The sequence below is a fragment of the Plectropomus leopardus genome, chromosome 1, assembly GCF_026936395.1.
Source record: "Plectropomus leopardus strain MGB_pleo_1.0 chromosome 1, ASM2693639v1, whole genome shotgun sequence".
NCBI classification, from domain to species: domain Eukaryota; kingdom Metazoa; phylum Chordata; class Actinopteri; order Perciformes; family Serranidae; genus Plectropomus; species Plectropomus leopardus.
Window position 1 is genome coordinate 13,283,031 of NC_142176.1, and position 15,469 is coordinate 13,298,499.

General features: G+C 39.3%; 2 protein-coding genes across 2 annotated transcripts in view; both read right to left on the minus strand.

Moving 5' to 3' along the window:
- The window catches only part of LOC121943891 (uncharacterized), a 9,900-nt gene extending 8,666 nt beyond the window's left edge, over nt 1-1,234 (minus strand). The window contains exons 1-2 of the mRNA XM_042487492.2: nt 1,111-1,234; nt 866-1,039 (exon numbers count right to left, since the gene is read on the minus strand). Coding sequence (XP_042343426.2) covers nt 866-1,039; nt 1,111-1,159 — 223 coding nt within the window. The 5' untranslated portion in view covers nt 1,160-1,234. The remainder of the gene's footprint in view (nt 1-865; nt 1,040-1,110) is intronic.
- Nucleotides 1,235-1,965: 731 nt separating this feature from the next.
- ppef1 (protein phosphatase, EF-hand calcium binding domain 1) lies at nt 1,966-14,447 on the minus strand. Its single transcript, XM_042487525.2, has 18 exons — nt 14,378-14,447; nt 12,987-13,019; nt 12,603-12,730; nt 12,288-12,348; nt 9,730-9,893; nt 9,517-9,631; nt 7,796-7,842; nt 6,903-7,069; nt 6,771-6,807; nt 6,469-6,618; nt 4,831-4,982; nt 4,507-4,738; nt 4,230-4,415; nt 4,008-4,150; nt 2,832-2,938; nt 2,583-2,746; nt 2,279-2,363; nt 1,966-2,192 (listed from the first exon to the last, which is right to left on the minus strand). The coding sequence occupies exons 1-18, from the start codon at nt 14,430-14,432 to the stop codon at nt 1,966-1,968; spliced, it is 2,253 nt and encodes a 750-aa protein (XP_042343459.1). The 5' UTR covers nt 14,433-14,447.
- Nucleotides 14,448-15,469: the final 1,022 nt, after the last annotated feature.

Genomic DNA, 15,469 nt, shown 5'->3' on the forward strand with positions numbered 1-15,469 from the left:
CAGGGACTTTGTTGTTGTCTCCTCTCAACTACCTCTATGGTACTGTGTTGCCTCCAGGTAACATACCCATTCTTTTGCTGTTTATACTCAATTCTGTTGCAGTTCTTTAAAAAAGAGCCAGGGCCCTAAGGAAACCAGTAACACTGTATATATATTATAACATGACTTTCTGGAGGCCATGTTGAGTCCCTTTTTTCGGGGCCTTCCTCGCATGGTTCAGCTCCATTAACTCTCTGCAAAAAAGGTCTGGGAATGTCTTTTTCTGTCATTTTAAAATCTTGAAAAAAAATCACAATAATAGGTTGGTGAAGTTTAATTTTTAATTGTTTGATGTGCTTTATTTGAAAATTAATTGACAGAAAATTACTAAAATGCAAATGCTGCCTTGAAACATCGTACCATTATGGAATCCCACCATGACAGTTTTTGATATTGTGTTTTTAGGTTTATAGCAGTCATATATAACAGTCATAATTTTCTTTCTATCTCTGCAAATTAATCTACATATGTTTAATAATTTTGAATATTTCCCATACACTATTGTATATAATTCTATTAAGATTTTTGAAATTATTTTCTTTTTTCCATTTCTTACCATCATGGTACAGTACACCAAAAAAAAAAACATAAAAAAAGTTTTAAAATTATGTAAACTTTATGTCTTTTCTAACAAAAAAACCAAAAAACATTGCAAACATTTTTAATTTTTTTTACCAATCAGCATCACAATGCGTACCGTGTAGGGTTAACGCCCTGATAAAAGTAAAGTAATATTTGAACAAAAGTTAAGACAATGTTATCTTCCAAATGCATCAGCTGGCAAAAACAGAAAACAGACATTTATATAGAAAGGTTTACTCCTTACCGACACAGACTGGGATGTCCCGGGACCAGTGTCCAGACACACAGCTGTTGGTTTTGTATCCATGGAGTTTGTAACCAGGACGACAGCGGAAGATCACCAGTAGTCCACTGTAACGGAAAAACGTCTGCCCGTTCTCCAGGTGTTTTAAACCGCTGCATCCCTTGGCTCCACACACTGCAGAACAGTTTCACAGTGAATGCCGTCCTTTTAACAACACAAGTATGAAAATGAAGTTGAAGAAGTACCTGGAGCGTAGATGCAGAGCAGAGCGACCAGTGCTGCCAGGAGCCCCATCTGAACTCCCAGATGTGATGGGAGGCTAAAGAAAAGTACTTTGAGAGTGAAAGTGGGAAGTATATGAGAGGCTGGACACTGAGGGGAGGGGAGATGTGGTCTGGGATTACTACAGGATGGGCAGGAGGAAGGAAGGAAGGAAGGAGGAGTAAGATGGTACAAAATACTCTGACAGATGGATGAGGAGGTATCGGGGGAGAAGCTGTTTCTTCTTGCTTTAAAGTGAGTGGTTTTATTTGGGTTTTTTTGTCTTTTTGTCCTTTTTGTCAATCAGTTTAAAAAGTATTAGTCTCCACGCCTCCCTGTTTGTGTCTCACCCATCACCTCTGAAGCCTCAACTAGACAGCATGTGTGTTTGTGTGTGTGTGTGTGCACGAGTGTGTGCCGCTGCTGCACAAGTTCATTAAAATCTGAACCCATCATTTACTCAGACTGACAGGATGCCTGGGCCTGTTTAACAGCTCTCACCACAGCTGGTAATTACAGAGTGAAGTAGCATATGAACACATATTTCACTGCACTAAAAACTTTGGCCTGCTGGTGGTGCTAGATGAAAAGTCAGTGGATCAACAAAGTCTTAAAAGACTCATCTTCTGGGAATGGCTGCTATAGCATGGCTAAAGTACACAAACAAATGAGAAAATGCAACAATTAGGGGGTATATCACCAATAACTACTAGATTTAAGTGTTCAAGTGTTAAGAAATACTAAAATATTTCATCTTTTCCCTGTTTTCCTACATTGATTCCTCTGTTAGTCTGTTGATTATGCAGGATTTCCGCACTGCAGCATTCAGATTCCTCCCTTCACAAATACTTCTCTTTGTCCAGCTTTCCATTAAGTTGCTGATCCTTGTTGTCCAGATTGTGAACTACTCTGAAGGCCTCTAGGAACTCTGTAAAGTCTATGCTGCCGTCCTTGTTGAAGTCGATACTTCGGGCGAGGTCATCAATGGCTCTGTCGTCAATGTCGACCCCCAGGTGGGCGCTGAAGAGACGCCAGGTGTGACGAAACTCCTCAATGGAGATCAGACCTAGTCATGACAACACATGCAGAGCATTAAAGACTACATTTTGAATAAATGACACACTGTCTTCAAAGTAATTCAACATTTTTTACCTGAATGGTCTTTGTCTATAATGTTGAATATAATCTCGATGTCTGTCCTGTATCTGAACAGAGTTTCAGCCAAGTTTGGAGTCACCTAAAAAGAGAAAAAGGGAAAATTACACAGCAGACTATATAATAACCACTGGCCGTGTATAATCAAGACTGTATATAAAGACTCTCTCTCTCTCTCTCTCTCTCTCTCTATATATATATATATATATATATATATATATATATATATATATATATATATATATATATACATATACATATACATATACATAAAGACTTTATGTACAGTCTATGCTCTTACCTGAGGCAGAGGAAGTCCTGGTTCCATATCCTCAAAGCTGGACTGATACTCCACACTGCCATCTGGTGCCAGACGGGCTAAGTGCGGACGAAGTGTCCTCCAGGGCAGATCCAGCCTCAGTACAGACTCCAGCACCTGAGCCCACTCACTGACTGACACATTACCTGAAAGAGAAATATGCTTTCATGTAGAAACTATACATGTCAACATGGTTTATACATGTTTATGAGCGATGTGAACACAGCGCACCAGTGTTGTTCTGGTCGTACTGCTGGAGACCCGCCAGCAGCTCAGAGCGATGGGAGAACAGCTTCTCTTTCAGGGCCTTGAGGGCAGAGCCTTCAGCAACTCGGACTCTACAGACACACATGTAAACACAGGTGACAGGTGATTTACTAACACTAAGCTTTCTTAAAAAAACATGTCATTGTTAATTAATCTGTCAATTATTTGTTCTGTAAACTGTTAAAATACATATCAAAATAGTGAAAAATGCCCATTGCAACTATACAGAGGCCATAGTTGAAACTTCAGATTTCTTGTTCTGACCATTCAGCAGTCCAAAACCCCAAAAAAGACAAATGCAAAGGTCTTTTTTTGTTTGAATGAACTAATCCATTAAACTAATAATCATTTCAGCACTGATACTTTCAGCTGTGTTTAAGCCTCCCTTATTTTAAAGTAATAATTTTGAGGATTTTTTAATTTCAATAGGTGTCTATTTAATCACTATCTAGCCCTAAATGAGGTAACACAAAGGTGGCTGAGTCTATGGCCCATTGGTGAAGCATTGTCCTATTTATGAAAGTATATTTGCAGTTTTTTGAAATTGGTGTCGGGGTCGACATTCCTGGAAATAATGCTGGATTGAGGGGAGAAAATCCAAAATGTCAAGGTTGTATGTAAATACAGTTTATCTTTATGGAATATGTAGATGCTGAAATGATAAGAACACTGTTGACATATGACACCTTTGTCTTGTGTTTCTAGGTTCATGTGAATTGTTCATATTTCATTTTTCTTAAAGAAAGTTTGGGGTGAGATTTTCCACCAGGAGCAGGATGGGAAATAATACGAAGAGGAATCTAGTTGTTGTCTTGCAAGTAGTGACCCTTTAGGATCCCCAGTTTCTGCAAAATCATACAGTGTGTGACTTAAAAGTCACATTGTCTTTAAATGTGAGAGTGCGTCAGACTTTAGTCTTTTTAAAGGATTTGCAAAATGTAGAGTCTGGTAGACGTTAGCGAGGTAACCAACTTTCACTGTGCCCTACTGTCAGATCAGATCAGATCACGGTTGCTCATTGAATGATGGAAAAAGGCCAAATATTACCCGACTTCTTTTATAGTGTCACCAAATCAACCAGAACTGAAATGTTTAAAAGCCACTTTGAACAAACACAAACACACCAGATGGCATCTGTACCTCTGAGTCAGGGTGAGTTTGCGTGTTGTGCGGCTGACTTGGTACTGGTAGAAGCGGGGAACCAGTTCTCGGCCCACTTTGATGTAGGCACCACGGTTGCTTCCTTCCTCGTAATAGTTTGACGCTGAGAAAATGGTGATCACCTGTAGAACAAACAAAATTATGTCTCCAAACTCAAACATTTTAGACTTTTGGGGAATTATTTTATTGCATCCCGTCTACCTGTCCACCATGACAGAGCTCATATCCCTCCTGTTTGCACTCATGGGATCTGATGAGCAGCTGGAGTCCGTGATGGTGGAGCAGTCTCTGGGTCACGTCAGGGCCGAAGTAGCAGCCTCCTCCTCTGAATGTGTTGGGACTGCAGCCTTCTTGTGTTTTGGGGTCACTCCACAATATATCCACTATCTGCAGCAGAGAGGAAAGCAGATAAAATACGACACTACAGGGCAGAGCTGAGCAATATCAATGTTTTCTACACTAAATCGATGCATTTGACCTGTTTCCATTCCCGCTCCTGTTGTGGAGGTGAAGGAGGGGGAAGAGAGGACAGAGAGTCCAGGAAAGGCACTTGGAGGGCATTGATGGTGTAAGGCATGCTGGGAGAAGATGGGCATGGACGCGGCGAGAGGCACGATGGAGTTCGAGGAGAGCAGAGCGAAGAGGACGAGGACGATGAGGAGGAGGAGGAAGAAGTGGAGGTGGCGCTGTCCTGACGGCATCGCCTCTTTCTACAGAAAGAGGAGAAGAAGAGACAGAGTTGCTTTAATTAAACAAGAATCTAATTGTGCAAGGAGCTTAATAATAACATCCGCTGTCAGACCTCAGGGTCGGCGTTCTTTGGTTCTTGCTGTGGCTTCGACTGCTGCTGGGACAAGAACTCGTGGTCGATCTCATTCTTTTCATTTGTCTGCAGGACTGGCCGATGTCCAGCTGCTCCAAACTGTGCCTGGGAAACCTCAGGGCAGATTTCACCTAGAAGAAAAGAGAGAAGAAAAGACAGAAATAAAGTGAGGACAGAGATGTTTGCTTTTCCAAAATCAGAGGTCATACTAACATATGCAAAAATATCTATCAGAATGGACTGCCACCTGTATAAAACAGACCTCTATTATTAGTCTACTTGCCATCAAAGTAAACCTAGAAATGTTGAATACCCCAAAGTTTATGTTATAAATGCATAGTATAGGTCCCTAACATTAGAAAACTGTCGGATGCTAACTTGCATATATTTGGCATTTTGCATAATTTACCTAGTTTGTATAAATGTGCATAATCACGTATACTGATAGTATTTCAGCCACTGCTTGGCCAATTTGGGTATAATCTGGTTGGTTTTGGGGTTTCTTTGAGGATAATGAATCAATTTCCGATCAGTTGTTATAACACATGTAACTAGTGTTTATATAATTCTCTGTTCTAATAATTTTGGATGTAATTTAGTTTTTTTTAAAAAAACAAACTGTTTTAGGACTTGTGTGTCCCACCTGTTAAACATGACTTTATTTTAGTTCCTTTACCATGCTACCTGCTGTTCTTACCAACATTTACCAACTGTGTATCAACTCAGTGTGATGGCCCGTGAATTCAAATGTTAACTTTATCCATTGTTCTATTCATGTGTTTATAAATATAGTACTATCTATAACTAATTTGAAGTAATTTCAATTATTTCAAATATATTGAATATACAGAGTAAGTTACCCAGTCAATTCAATGTCCTCGTAAACGTCTAAATTGAATAAAAATTAATTCAAAATCAGCCCAAATGCAGTTAAAATATGTAGACTTCCAGTTTAAAACATACATTTTGAATTTGAAAATCTCAGACATGGATTTATCATCCTCAAAAATGCCCAAAACAATGTCTTAATTGGCCAAGCAGAGACTGAAATACCGTCAATATATGATATAATGCACATTTATGGAAATTAGGTATATTATGCAAATTCCTCAACATATGCAAGTTAGCATCCGGCAGTTTCCTAATGTTGAGGACACATACTATGCATTTATAATGTAAAACTCTTGGGTACTCAACATTTGTGGGTTCACAATGGGGCTCTATAGGCTGGCAAATGGACTATTATGAGCTAACAATTACTTTTAATACTTGTAGGCGATCAGAGCACATGCATTCTATTACAATCCAATGAGAAAAACCCATATTATTTGTAATTTGTCTGTTTGATGAATAATCATGTATCTTGGGCCAGTTATTCAAGAGACTAAAACAACCATAAAGTAGAAAATAACTAAAACAATTACTCTAAGGTATTTAGCATGGGTATTGTCTGTTGGATATAAACATATAGAACTGTTTGGTGACATGTTTACATTAATGTGTAGTGGCTGTGATTTGTCAGCATTTATAAAATGTTTTTCTGACTAGTAGTCGAAATTGATTATTGCGGTTGAAAGAGTCCAGATGGAGGATGAAAGTCTGCTTGTTTTCACTGACCTTGTGCCTCTCTATGGAGCAAAGGAAGTCCAGGTCGGTCTGGTCTGATATCCCTCCATGAACAATCAGGATCTTTCCGTCAATGACCGTTGCAACAGGCAGAAGGCTGAAAACATCCTGAAACAGCTGGAGGATCTCTCGGCCATGAGTCTGTGTGCAAAGAAAAGGAACTGATGTCACAACTCTGGGTCACTCATCCTGATTATTAATCCACCCGGCTCCACCACCAGTGACATGGTAGAACCTGCATCTGAGTTCTGCACATAATAAAATCAGAATAACGTGTTTCTGGACTACGATACCTTGTACTTCTGCATGACCTCTTTTGTGAACCCATATCTGAAACAACAATATAAAAAAAACTTTACTACCTTTGTGTTTGTGGTAAACTCAGATGGATAAATCTTTCATTTCTACTCTTCACTCGAACCCACCTGAGGTTCATTATGTGGTCTTCATGGTTTCCTCGGTTAAGGTGCATGTAGTCAGGGTAAAGCAGCAGGTAGGCAAAGAGGAGGATGACCACTTCAACTGACTTTTTCCCACGGTCCACAAAGTCCCCATTGAACACATATGGCGTCTCCGCAGAGGGAAGGCCATTCTTCACAACAGAAACATGAAATGAAATCAACAAACTTAAAATCAGATTTGAGGGAAGTCTTAAGAGCATGCTTCAGCTAAGTTTGATATGGCTTTAACTGTCATGAACATTTGAAGTTGAATCATTCACAACCTTTCTGAAAGATTTCTTTATGCAGATACATCTGTTTTTATACAAATAAAAAAAGATTTAAGGGTCCAGTGCGTTCACATGTAATCAAGTAGACTTGGCCGGAAGACAGGCAACACCTTCTGGGAGGCTCTGAAAAAACAAACAGTCCGAAAGAGTGGCAGGACAGTAAAACGAAACATGCATGATGATATTTTACCATGGTGATGCCATACTGTTTAAAATATATATATATATATTCAATAAAATATTTTCATTTTTATTTTTTTTTGCTGTCTACCATTTGCGTTATTCCATGCAAAGTGGCATCTATTGGTAAGTTTACAGGACAAAAACATATCCAGTGTGCCAAGCATGTAGAACTTAGCAGATAGCAGATGCAAATACAACATTAGTCCTATCTAGAGCCACTGTTTGGTTTGTCCATTGTAGGTTACCAGAGAACAAAATGGCAGACTCTGGAGTGGTATATACTGATAAATGTCTCATTCCAAGGTAAGAGACACCCCGAAACCTAAACATAAAACATTTTCTATAAGATAGGTTGTGAATGCTTCTAAAGAAATGTGTTGCATAATAAATAATATATAGCTTTACCTTATAAAATATGAGAAGTAAGTCATCAAGCCGTCCGTGCAGATCACCTGCACCACAAGGAAAATTACAGTAAAATCACTTATTTCAGTCTAATTAAACCCTGGTATACGGAGGAGGTCTAAAATTCCCTGACGATATGAAAACAACCACCAACTGGTGTGTGTTTTCTGTTTTCGTCCCAACAAGTATTCTTGAGTTTAATGATATGCGAATCTGCAGGAGGAGGCAGCCGTAGAGGAGGCGTCAAGTACCTGATCAGTGTGCAAATAAACAGGACCTCCATTCTTGGAACAGTACCATTAAGATACAGTCAGCTGTATTTAAAACACATTTGTTAAAAGCACGATGGGGGCCAGAGCCTTCAGTTACCATGCTCCTCTTTTATGGAACCATCTTCCAGTTTCGGTACGGGATCCAGACACAGTCTCCACTTTTAAGATAGACTTAAGACTTTCTTCTTTGATAAAGCTTACAATTTGGGCTGCTTAGGCTTGCCTTGGACCAGCCTCTAATTAGGCTGAAATAGGTTTAGTCTGCCGGGGCACTTTCTATGATACAGTGAGCTCCTTTCTCCTTCTCTCATGCTCTTCATCTGCAAACACTCATGTCCTTTTACTCCATAACAATAACTCGCCTTCTTCTCCGGAGCATTTGTGCTCCCTTGTTTCGTAGTTTTCCCTGATCTTGGCTGTGCCTGGATCATGGTGATGGCTGTGCTGATGCTGTGATCTTGCCTTCGGCTGTGCTCGTGTTGTGGCTGCACTGATGCTGTAACCTCTGGCTAAAGCTTGAATCGTGGTTTTGGTTGTGCTGTTGCTATGGTCCTGCCTGTGCTGTTGCTGTGGTTCTGCCTGTGGCTACACCTGTGTCCTGGGCCTTGGTTGCACTGATGCCGTGATCCTACTCGACACCATCTGCCATCTACCATCACACACCTGCTATTATTATTAGTCATGCCTCTTTTATTAATATACACATGTGACTGTTATCGCCACTTACAGTATTTTCATATAAAATCACATACTATCACAAATTATATTTATTAATTTTATGTCTATTACTTTTGTTATTTGTTATGTTATTGGTACCATTATTGTTGCTGTGCAACTCTCCCCCTCTCTCCCTCTCTCTTCCTCCCTCTTTTGTTGTCTCTGTCTTTCTCTTTCCTATATGTCATTATGTCATCTACTGTAATGTCATTGTTTTTTCCGACATCTATTGCACGTCTGTCCGTCCTGGAAGAGGGATCCCCCCTCAGTCGCTCTTCCTGAGGTTTCTACCCTCCCCCACATAAAAGCAGGGTTAAAGGGGAGTTTTTCCTTAGTCAATGTGAGGGTCTAAGGACAGAGGGATGGCGTATGCTGTAAATCCCTCTGAGGCAAATTGTGATTTGTGATAATGGGCCTGATAAAAAAAAATTTACTTGAATTAACAGACATCAGTGATCATTTAACAGTAAGCAGGTCATTTATTTATTCAGTGGCCCACTGTACTGATGTAGCAGGTGGAGAAGCAGCAGCCCATCGCAGCTGCAAATCACCCTAGTAACACTGACACGTTTGTTATGAGTGCTAAAATGTAGAGTAGGTCATTATGTCAGGTGGAATAGGTCATTCTGTCCATTACAAATATCTATAAGAATGGACTACCACCTGTATAAATGCAATTAAAAATGACAAGAATTATAATCTTGAAGTGAAAGGGAGTTTATGGTCACCCACCACATATAGTGATCTCTTTGGTGTAGGTTGTTGACAGATGGATGATGTTCGGCATCTGTTTGAGGAGCTTTTTGGTCTCGTACAGCAGCTGCAGGACGTATCTGGCATGCAGAGTCTGTGTGGAAGAAAAAGCACAGAAGTTCCTAACAGCATCCAAAATATAATCTAAGACAATTATAAGTAAAAAAGACAGAAAGGCCCATATTACCGTACCTGCTGCTCTTTAAATGCACCGAGGAGAACATTCGTATCAGAGACAGAGAGGGGAAACGACAGTCGGGGTCCGGTGTACGACTCTGGAACAGGGATCAAGTTGTAGCCGGTCTCTCTGTCTAACCAGGGGTCCACCAACGGGTCCAGCAGCTGGGAGATCAAGTCTGGAGGAGAGTGTGAGGAGCCGTGATTATAGTGTCACTGTCATAAAACAGTCCTGTTCATCCAGATATTAGATTCCTTGGATGATATGATGGAATAACAAAATCTCTGATGGCAGACTAATTCATATCACCTTACAGTCTTTGCACAACCCGGATAGTTCAGGTACAACCAGCACCAAGTGGAATCCACACTGTTTTATGTTCTATAATAACTTAAATTACTGCAGTGTTTTGATCCGTCGTGGATCTTTACTTTACTTTAACTTAAAATAGAAACTAATTTTATACATCAAGTCTTGTGGAGTACCAATGCATATGTGGAAAACGTTTAAAGCCTTCTGCCGCCCAAAATCGGCTAAACTTCAACAGCTGACGTCACTAAAAAAGAAAATGTGTTGTTGTTGGAGGGCATGAACTGTATTATAAAGATGAACAGCTCCCCAAATTGGGGGGTCAAACAAGCCCAAATATCTTGCCATCTGGGGAATGGGCAGGAACTTGATACAGCAGAGGTGACTAGTGTGCAGACTGTGGCCTCAAATGACATCACCAGCGCAAGGTGGCAGCAGCCATATCTGTAATATTTTAGCTTGAAGGCACATTCTTAATAAATTAAAGTAAATGGGGGCAATGTTTAACAACAGAAAAACTACATCAAAACAACTGATTACAAAATCTCACAAAACTGGTGCAGTGTAATCTAAGTCTCCTGTATCCAGTCGCATGCTCAGTGCTTCCCAAACACATGCATTTTCTCAAAAACGTTATTACTTAGTATAAACATTCTCATGCATGGCTTTATTTCAGTGCATGAAGAAAGTTTGGGAATTTATCTTCACCCTGGAGGCCACAGAAAATACAAAGTTTTCCTAGTGAATTCAGATCACACACGGTGAGTAATTGATACACAACTGGTCATTTAATGAATGAAGTATGCCTTTATGTATTAATATTAGAATATTTCTTTCAGCAGCAAACATATTGTGTCTTTAAGTAAAATGGATGATGTAAAAATTTTTGAATAAAAAAGGGAGGGTTTGCCAACTGATGTAAAATCCCATGAACAAATTGTTATTTGTAATTCCCTGTACTAAACAGCTTGACACAGCAGCTCATCGAGCTCTGTGTGACCTCACTGTTGTATTAAAAAACCACTCCAATATGCAAATGAAACCTCTAATTTATGCAAACAAACAAGGAATGAACAGACATCTACCTCCAGGCCTATTTCTCTTTTGTAAGTCTTTTGTCCATTTCCCCTTTTGTGTTTATTTTGTGTCTATTAAATGTCCTTTATTCTGTCACAGACACGCACACAAGCACAGATGCTGTATGTAATAAACACAGACAACAGAGTCTGGCCTCTTTGCATCACTTTTGTTGACTCAGTGTAAAACCCACATAGAGGATGTACAGCACATGTTGAGCAATAAGGGCTTACCTAAGGATTAGCTCATCAATGGAGCGTTATGCGTTTTAGCTGGATGAGAGGGTCAATACATACTTAAGCCACAGCTGTGTCGGAGCAACACACCAACACGTTGGCCTCCACATTCACAGTAGTTGCTAAGCAACGGGATATACGCAATGGGTTTTCTAATGTAGACCAAAATACAGCATGACTAACGAAAGTGGTGTTAATTTGATGAAGATAAAAAAGACATATATATATATAAAATCTTCCAACAATCCAGCAACCATTAAACTCCAACTGATGACAAATATACAGGTTAAAATAACTGTAATATTAAAGTGCCTTATTTTGCTATGTGTGTAAAAATATTGAAAAACATCCTCCTTTTATCTTTCAGTTTCACATAATAGCATCCCAGCATCAAATAATTCTAAAAATTATATTTAAAGCTTTTTTCCCCCCTTTTTTTAAAAAAGGAATATGGGTCAAAATAACCTCACAAATTTAAGTTTCAGTGTGTCAGAGACACAAGCAGACCTGAAGCTGCAAAATAATAAAATAAATACATTTGTAGTAGTGCATTTCCGTGTTGGAAAGTCACAACATGTAGTTCAAATATTAGTTATAGTACAATTAGCAGTGGTCAGGTTGCAATTTAACTACATACAAATCATCATCAATATTTTCATGATATTTTGCCATAAAATACTTTACAGCTAATTGGCCAAAGCTGTCATTTGATAATAACCTGCTATCTGTCTAAAATCCCTTCTGATTTGCAACCAAGATTTCTGTTATTAAAGTTTAGCAGTTTGGTAAACTACAATTTTAAAGAAGTTGCCTCAGCACTGTGAGAAATGTTTTACTCTAAAATGAAATCAACTTTACCACCAACTTTTCTAAATAACAAGAAATCAGAGGTTTCATTACACATAATACTATCTAGTAATCTGTGGATAAAAGAGTGTTATAGCTCCTACCTGGCCCATTTCCATTCAGCTGAGTGAAGTTGTCGAGCATGAAACTAAAGAAACTGGAGAGCTGAGGAAAGAAAAAACAAAGCAAAAAGGTGTTTAAAGATCCAGGATTTATTAGGATATACTGGCAGAAATGGAATATAATATAACAAGTGGTATGTTTTTTCAGTGTATAATCGCCTACAACTGCCAATTTGCTATCCTCACCACTAGATGCCTGTAAATCCCTCTAATTTTTACAAACTGCTCCTTTGAGATTTATGACGCCTCTGAAAATTAGCATACATGTGAACTTGAGTGTTTTTTAAGCAGCATCACCTGTAGCTGGTCCTGTTCCCCGGCGTATTCGATGGACTGAAAGATGTTCCAGGTGTACCTGCGCCTCATCTCCAGACGGGCCATGTAGCGCCGGTACCATCGCTGGATCAAAACAGCTGCTTTCATAGCTAAAACAATAATACATGCTGTTATGTTTTATTAAATGGGAGACGTGTTTGAATACCTAGAGTCACATACGTACAGTGCATGAATGTGACATGTGAACTCTAATTCAGTATTCTAGCACAGCATGATGCGCTTTTCAACTACAGTTCAAAAAATGCACGCGTGCACACACACACACACACACACATACACACACATACACACAGATGCATGCACACGTAACGTATAATACAGACTAAGAGATGAGCAGCATCTTACTCAGAGCGGGGCTGGGAGTCTTAACCGTGTCATCTGTGAAAAGAAAAAAAATACAATTCAGCGTAAGAAACTGGTAACTGAATAAAATCATGTGTAGGGCAACACACATACACGAACACACACACACACACACACACACACACACACACACACACACACACACACACATGCACACAGAAATAACAAGACACGGGGGAGGCTGTGAGCAACAGTGGGACTGGAAAAACTAAGCAAATTAAATGAGCTTTCAGGAGAAACAGCACTCATTAAAGAGAGAAGACAGACTGTGAAGAAAGAAAACCATCTGTCAAACATCTGGGGTGTGTGTGTGTGTGTGTGTGTGTGTGTGTGTGTGTGTGTGTGTGTGTGAGCGTGCATGCATGCATGTGTGTGCAACAAGTCTGACAAAAATATACTACTGCAAAAACATATTATCATCGGATTCATACAACAAAATGTGACAGTGAGATGTAAAAAATATTAAACCATGATGCTACTGCCATGAATACTGCAAATAATATACTGTTTCAGAAACACTTGCAAGATAATGTTACATAATGCTTCACGGACGAGACGGAAAACAGAACAAGAAAAGTACTTAAGCAACAAAAATGGGGAAAAATTAGAAGAAATGAGAAGACCACAGACAGATATCTGTAATTGCAATCATCTCTAGTTTTTAATACAGCTGTGTACCGGCAAAAATCTGGTAATTTAATACCTATCACAATAAGATTCAAAATATTGCCATGCGAAGCCATGTTGCCAAGGAAGACTTTCTTTATGCTTCAATCATTCAGATTACTCTCTTTCAATTGATGAATTGTTTAGTCAATAAAATGTATCACTGCCCATCACTGAGTCCTAGATGATGTCTTCAAATCTTTAATTTTGTTATAAAAATTAAAAATATACAAAGAAAGGCGGTAAGTCTTTGTATTTGAGAAGCTGCAAACAGAAATGTTTGGTTATTTGACTTAAAGAATGACTGAAATTATTAATCAAATATCAAAACAGTTGCACATTCATTTTCCGTTAAGATTTCAGGGGGGCGCAGGGGACACGCCCCCTTCAATATTTAGAATATGTGCATTTGTGTGAGAACACAAATATCTGAGTTACACTATGTTCCCTTTTACCATTCATCCTAAACACCTCATTTAAGTTATTTCTGAGCTCACACTCAAATTAGTATCCAACACTTAGGGCCTATTTTTGGTCAGCTGATCTATCCACAGACCAGGTGTACCAACACGTCAGCTCAAATTTGATGCCAATAATTTTTCACACCTTTCCCCAGAGGCAGCATGTCCCAATGTCTAAATTTTCCAGCTGACAGGACAAAGAACAGTCCTGGACTGTGGTGACAGCCACCCACCATACATCTTTACCTGTCTCCACGCTTTTCACATGTGTCTCCATAGCAACGGAGGTGCCACATCCCATTATGACCAACAAGGAGGTCCCAGGGGGTCACATCAGTCAGTTTTTCCGAAGCTGGGTCACATCTGGTGGGTGGCATGCAACTACTGCCATGAGACCTGAAGAGTGAGAACATAGTGAGAACATTACTGTTGACATGCTGCATCACTCAGAGGTGTGACAGGGAGAGATGGGTTAAGTTCATCTGATGACTCTCAGGGACTGTACTTTATTAATCACAGGAGGGGGTGATTTTAACATATATACATATATATATATATATATATATATATATATATATATATATATACATAATCACACTAAATGTACAATAACAGGGGACTGCCATCCTTCACTATACAAAAGGGAACTTCTATTAGTGGTCACACACACACACACACACACACACACACACACACACAAAAGTCAGCCCCAGTGCTTAAAAAATATTTGACATGCCTTCCCCTTTATTCACCACCCACTCCTCACTCATAAATAGCAAACAGTCCCTAAAGTCCAGGAAACACTTCACCCTTTGTCACTTCACAGGAGCAGGGTTCACTAACTCACTGACCCATTTGTTCTGTAGGGGTCAAAATTGAATCGTAACCATGCATGTCAATAAGCAATTCTTTTTTGATTTTTACACCTGAAATGATCTATATTACAAGAAAAATGGTTAAAGTCACAATGGCTTTTGTTCCAGCTTTTTCCAACGGTTTCAAAATGTGCATGAGAAATAGGCTTCAGTATAAAAACTCACCAAACATATCCCACAATAAGGGAACCCTGAGAATAACACTGAACAAATGCATAGCAGCTTATCACGCTTCAACACTCAATGAATTTCATGGAAAATACAACACTCAAAGGAAAATGTTGATTACTGCGCATTACTATCTTACATTTTCACACAGCATCACACCTCAGCGTGCAGGGTATTTCAACGCATCCAGTGCATGTAAATCATCACAGCAACATTATTTTTGTTCCTACCTGCAGCTTATAGGCGATCATGAATGAGAGACACAATCCATGTGATACACACATGAGAAAAAACT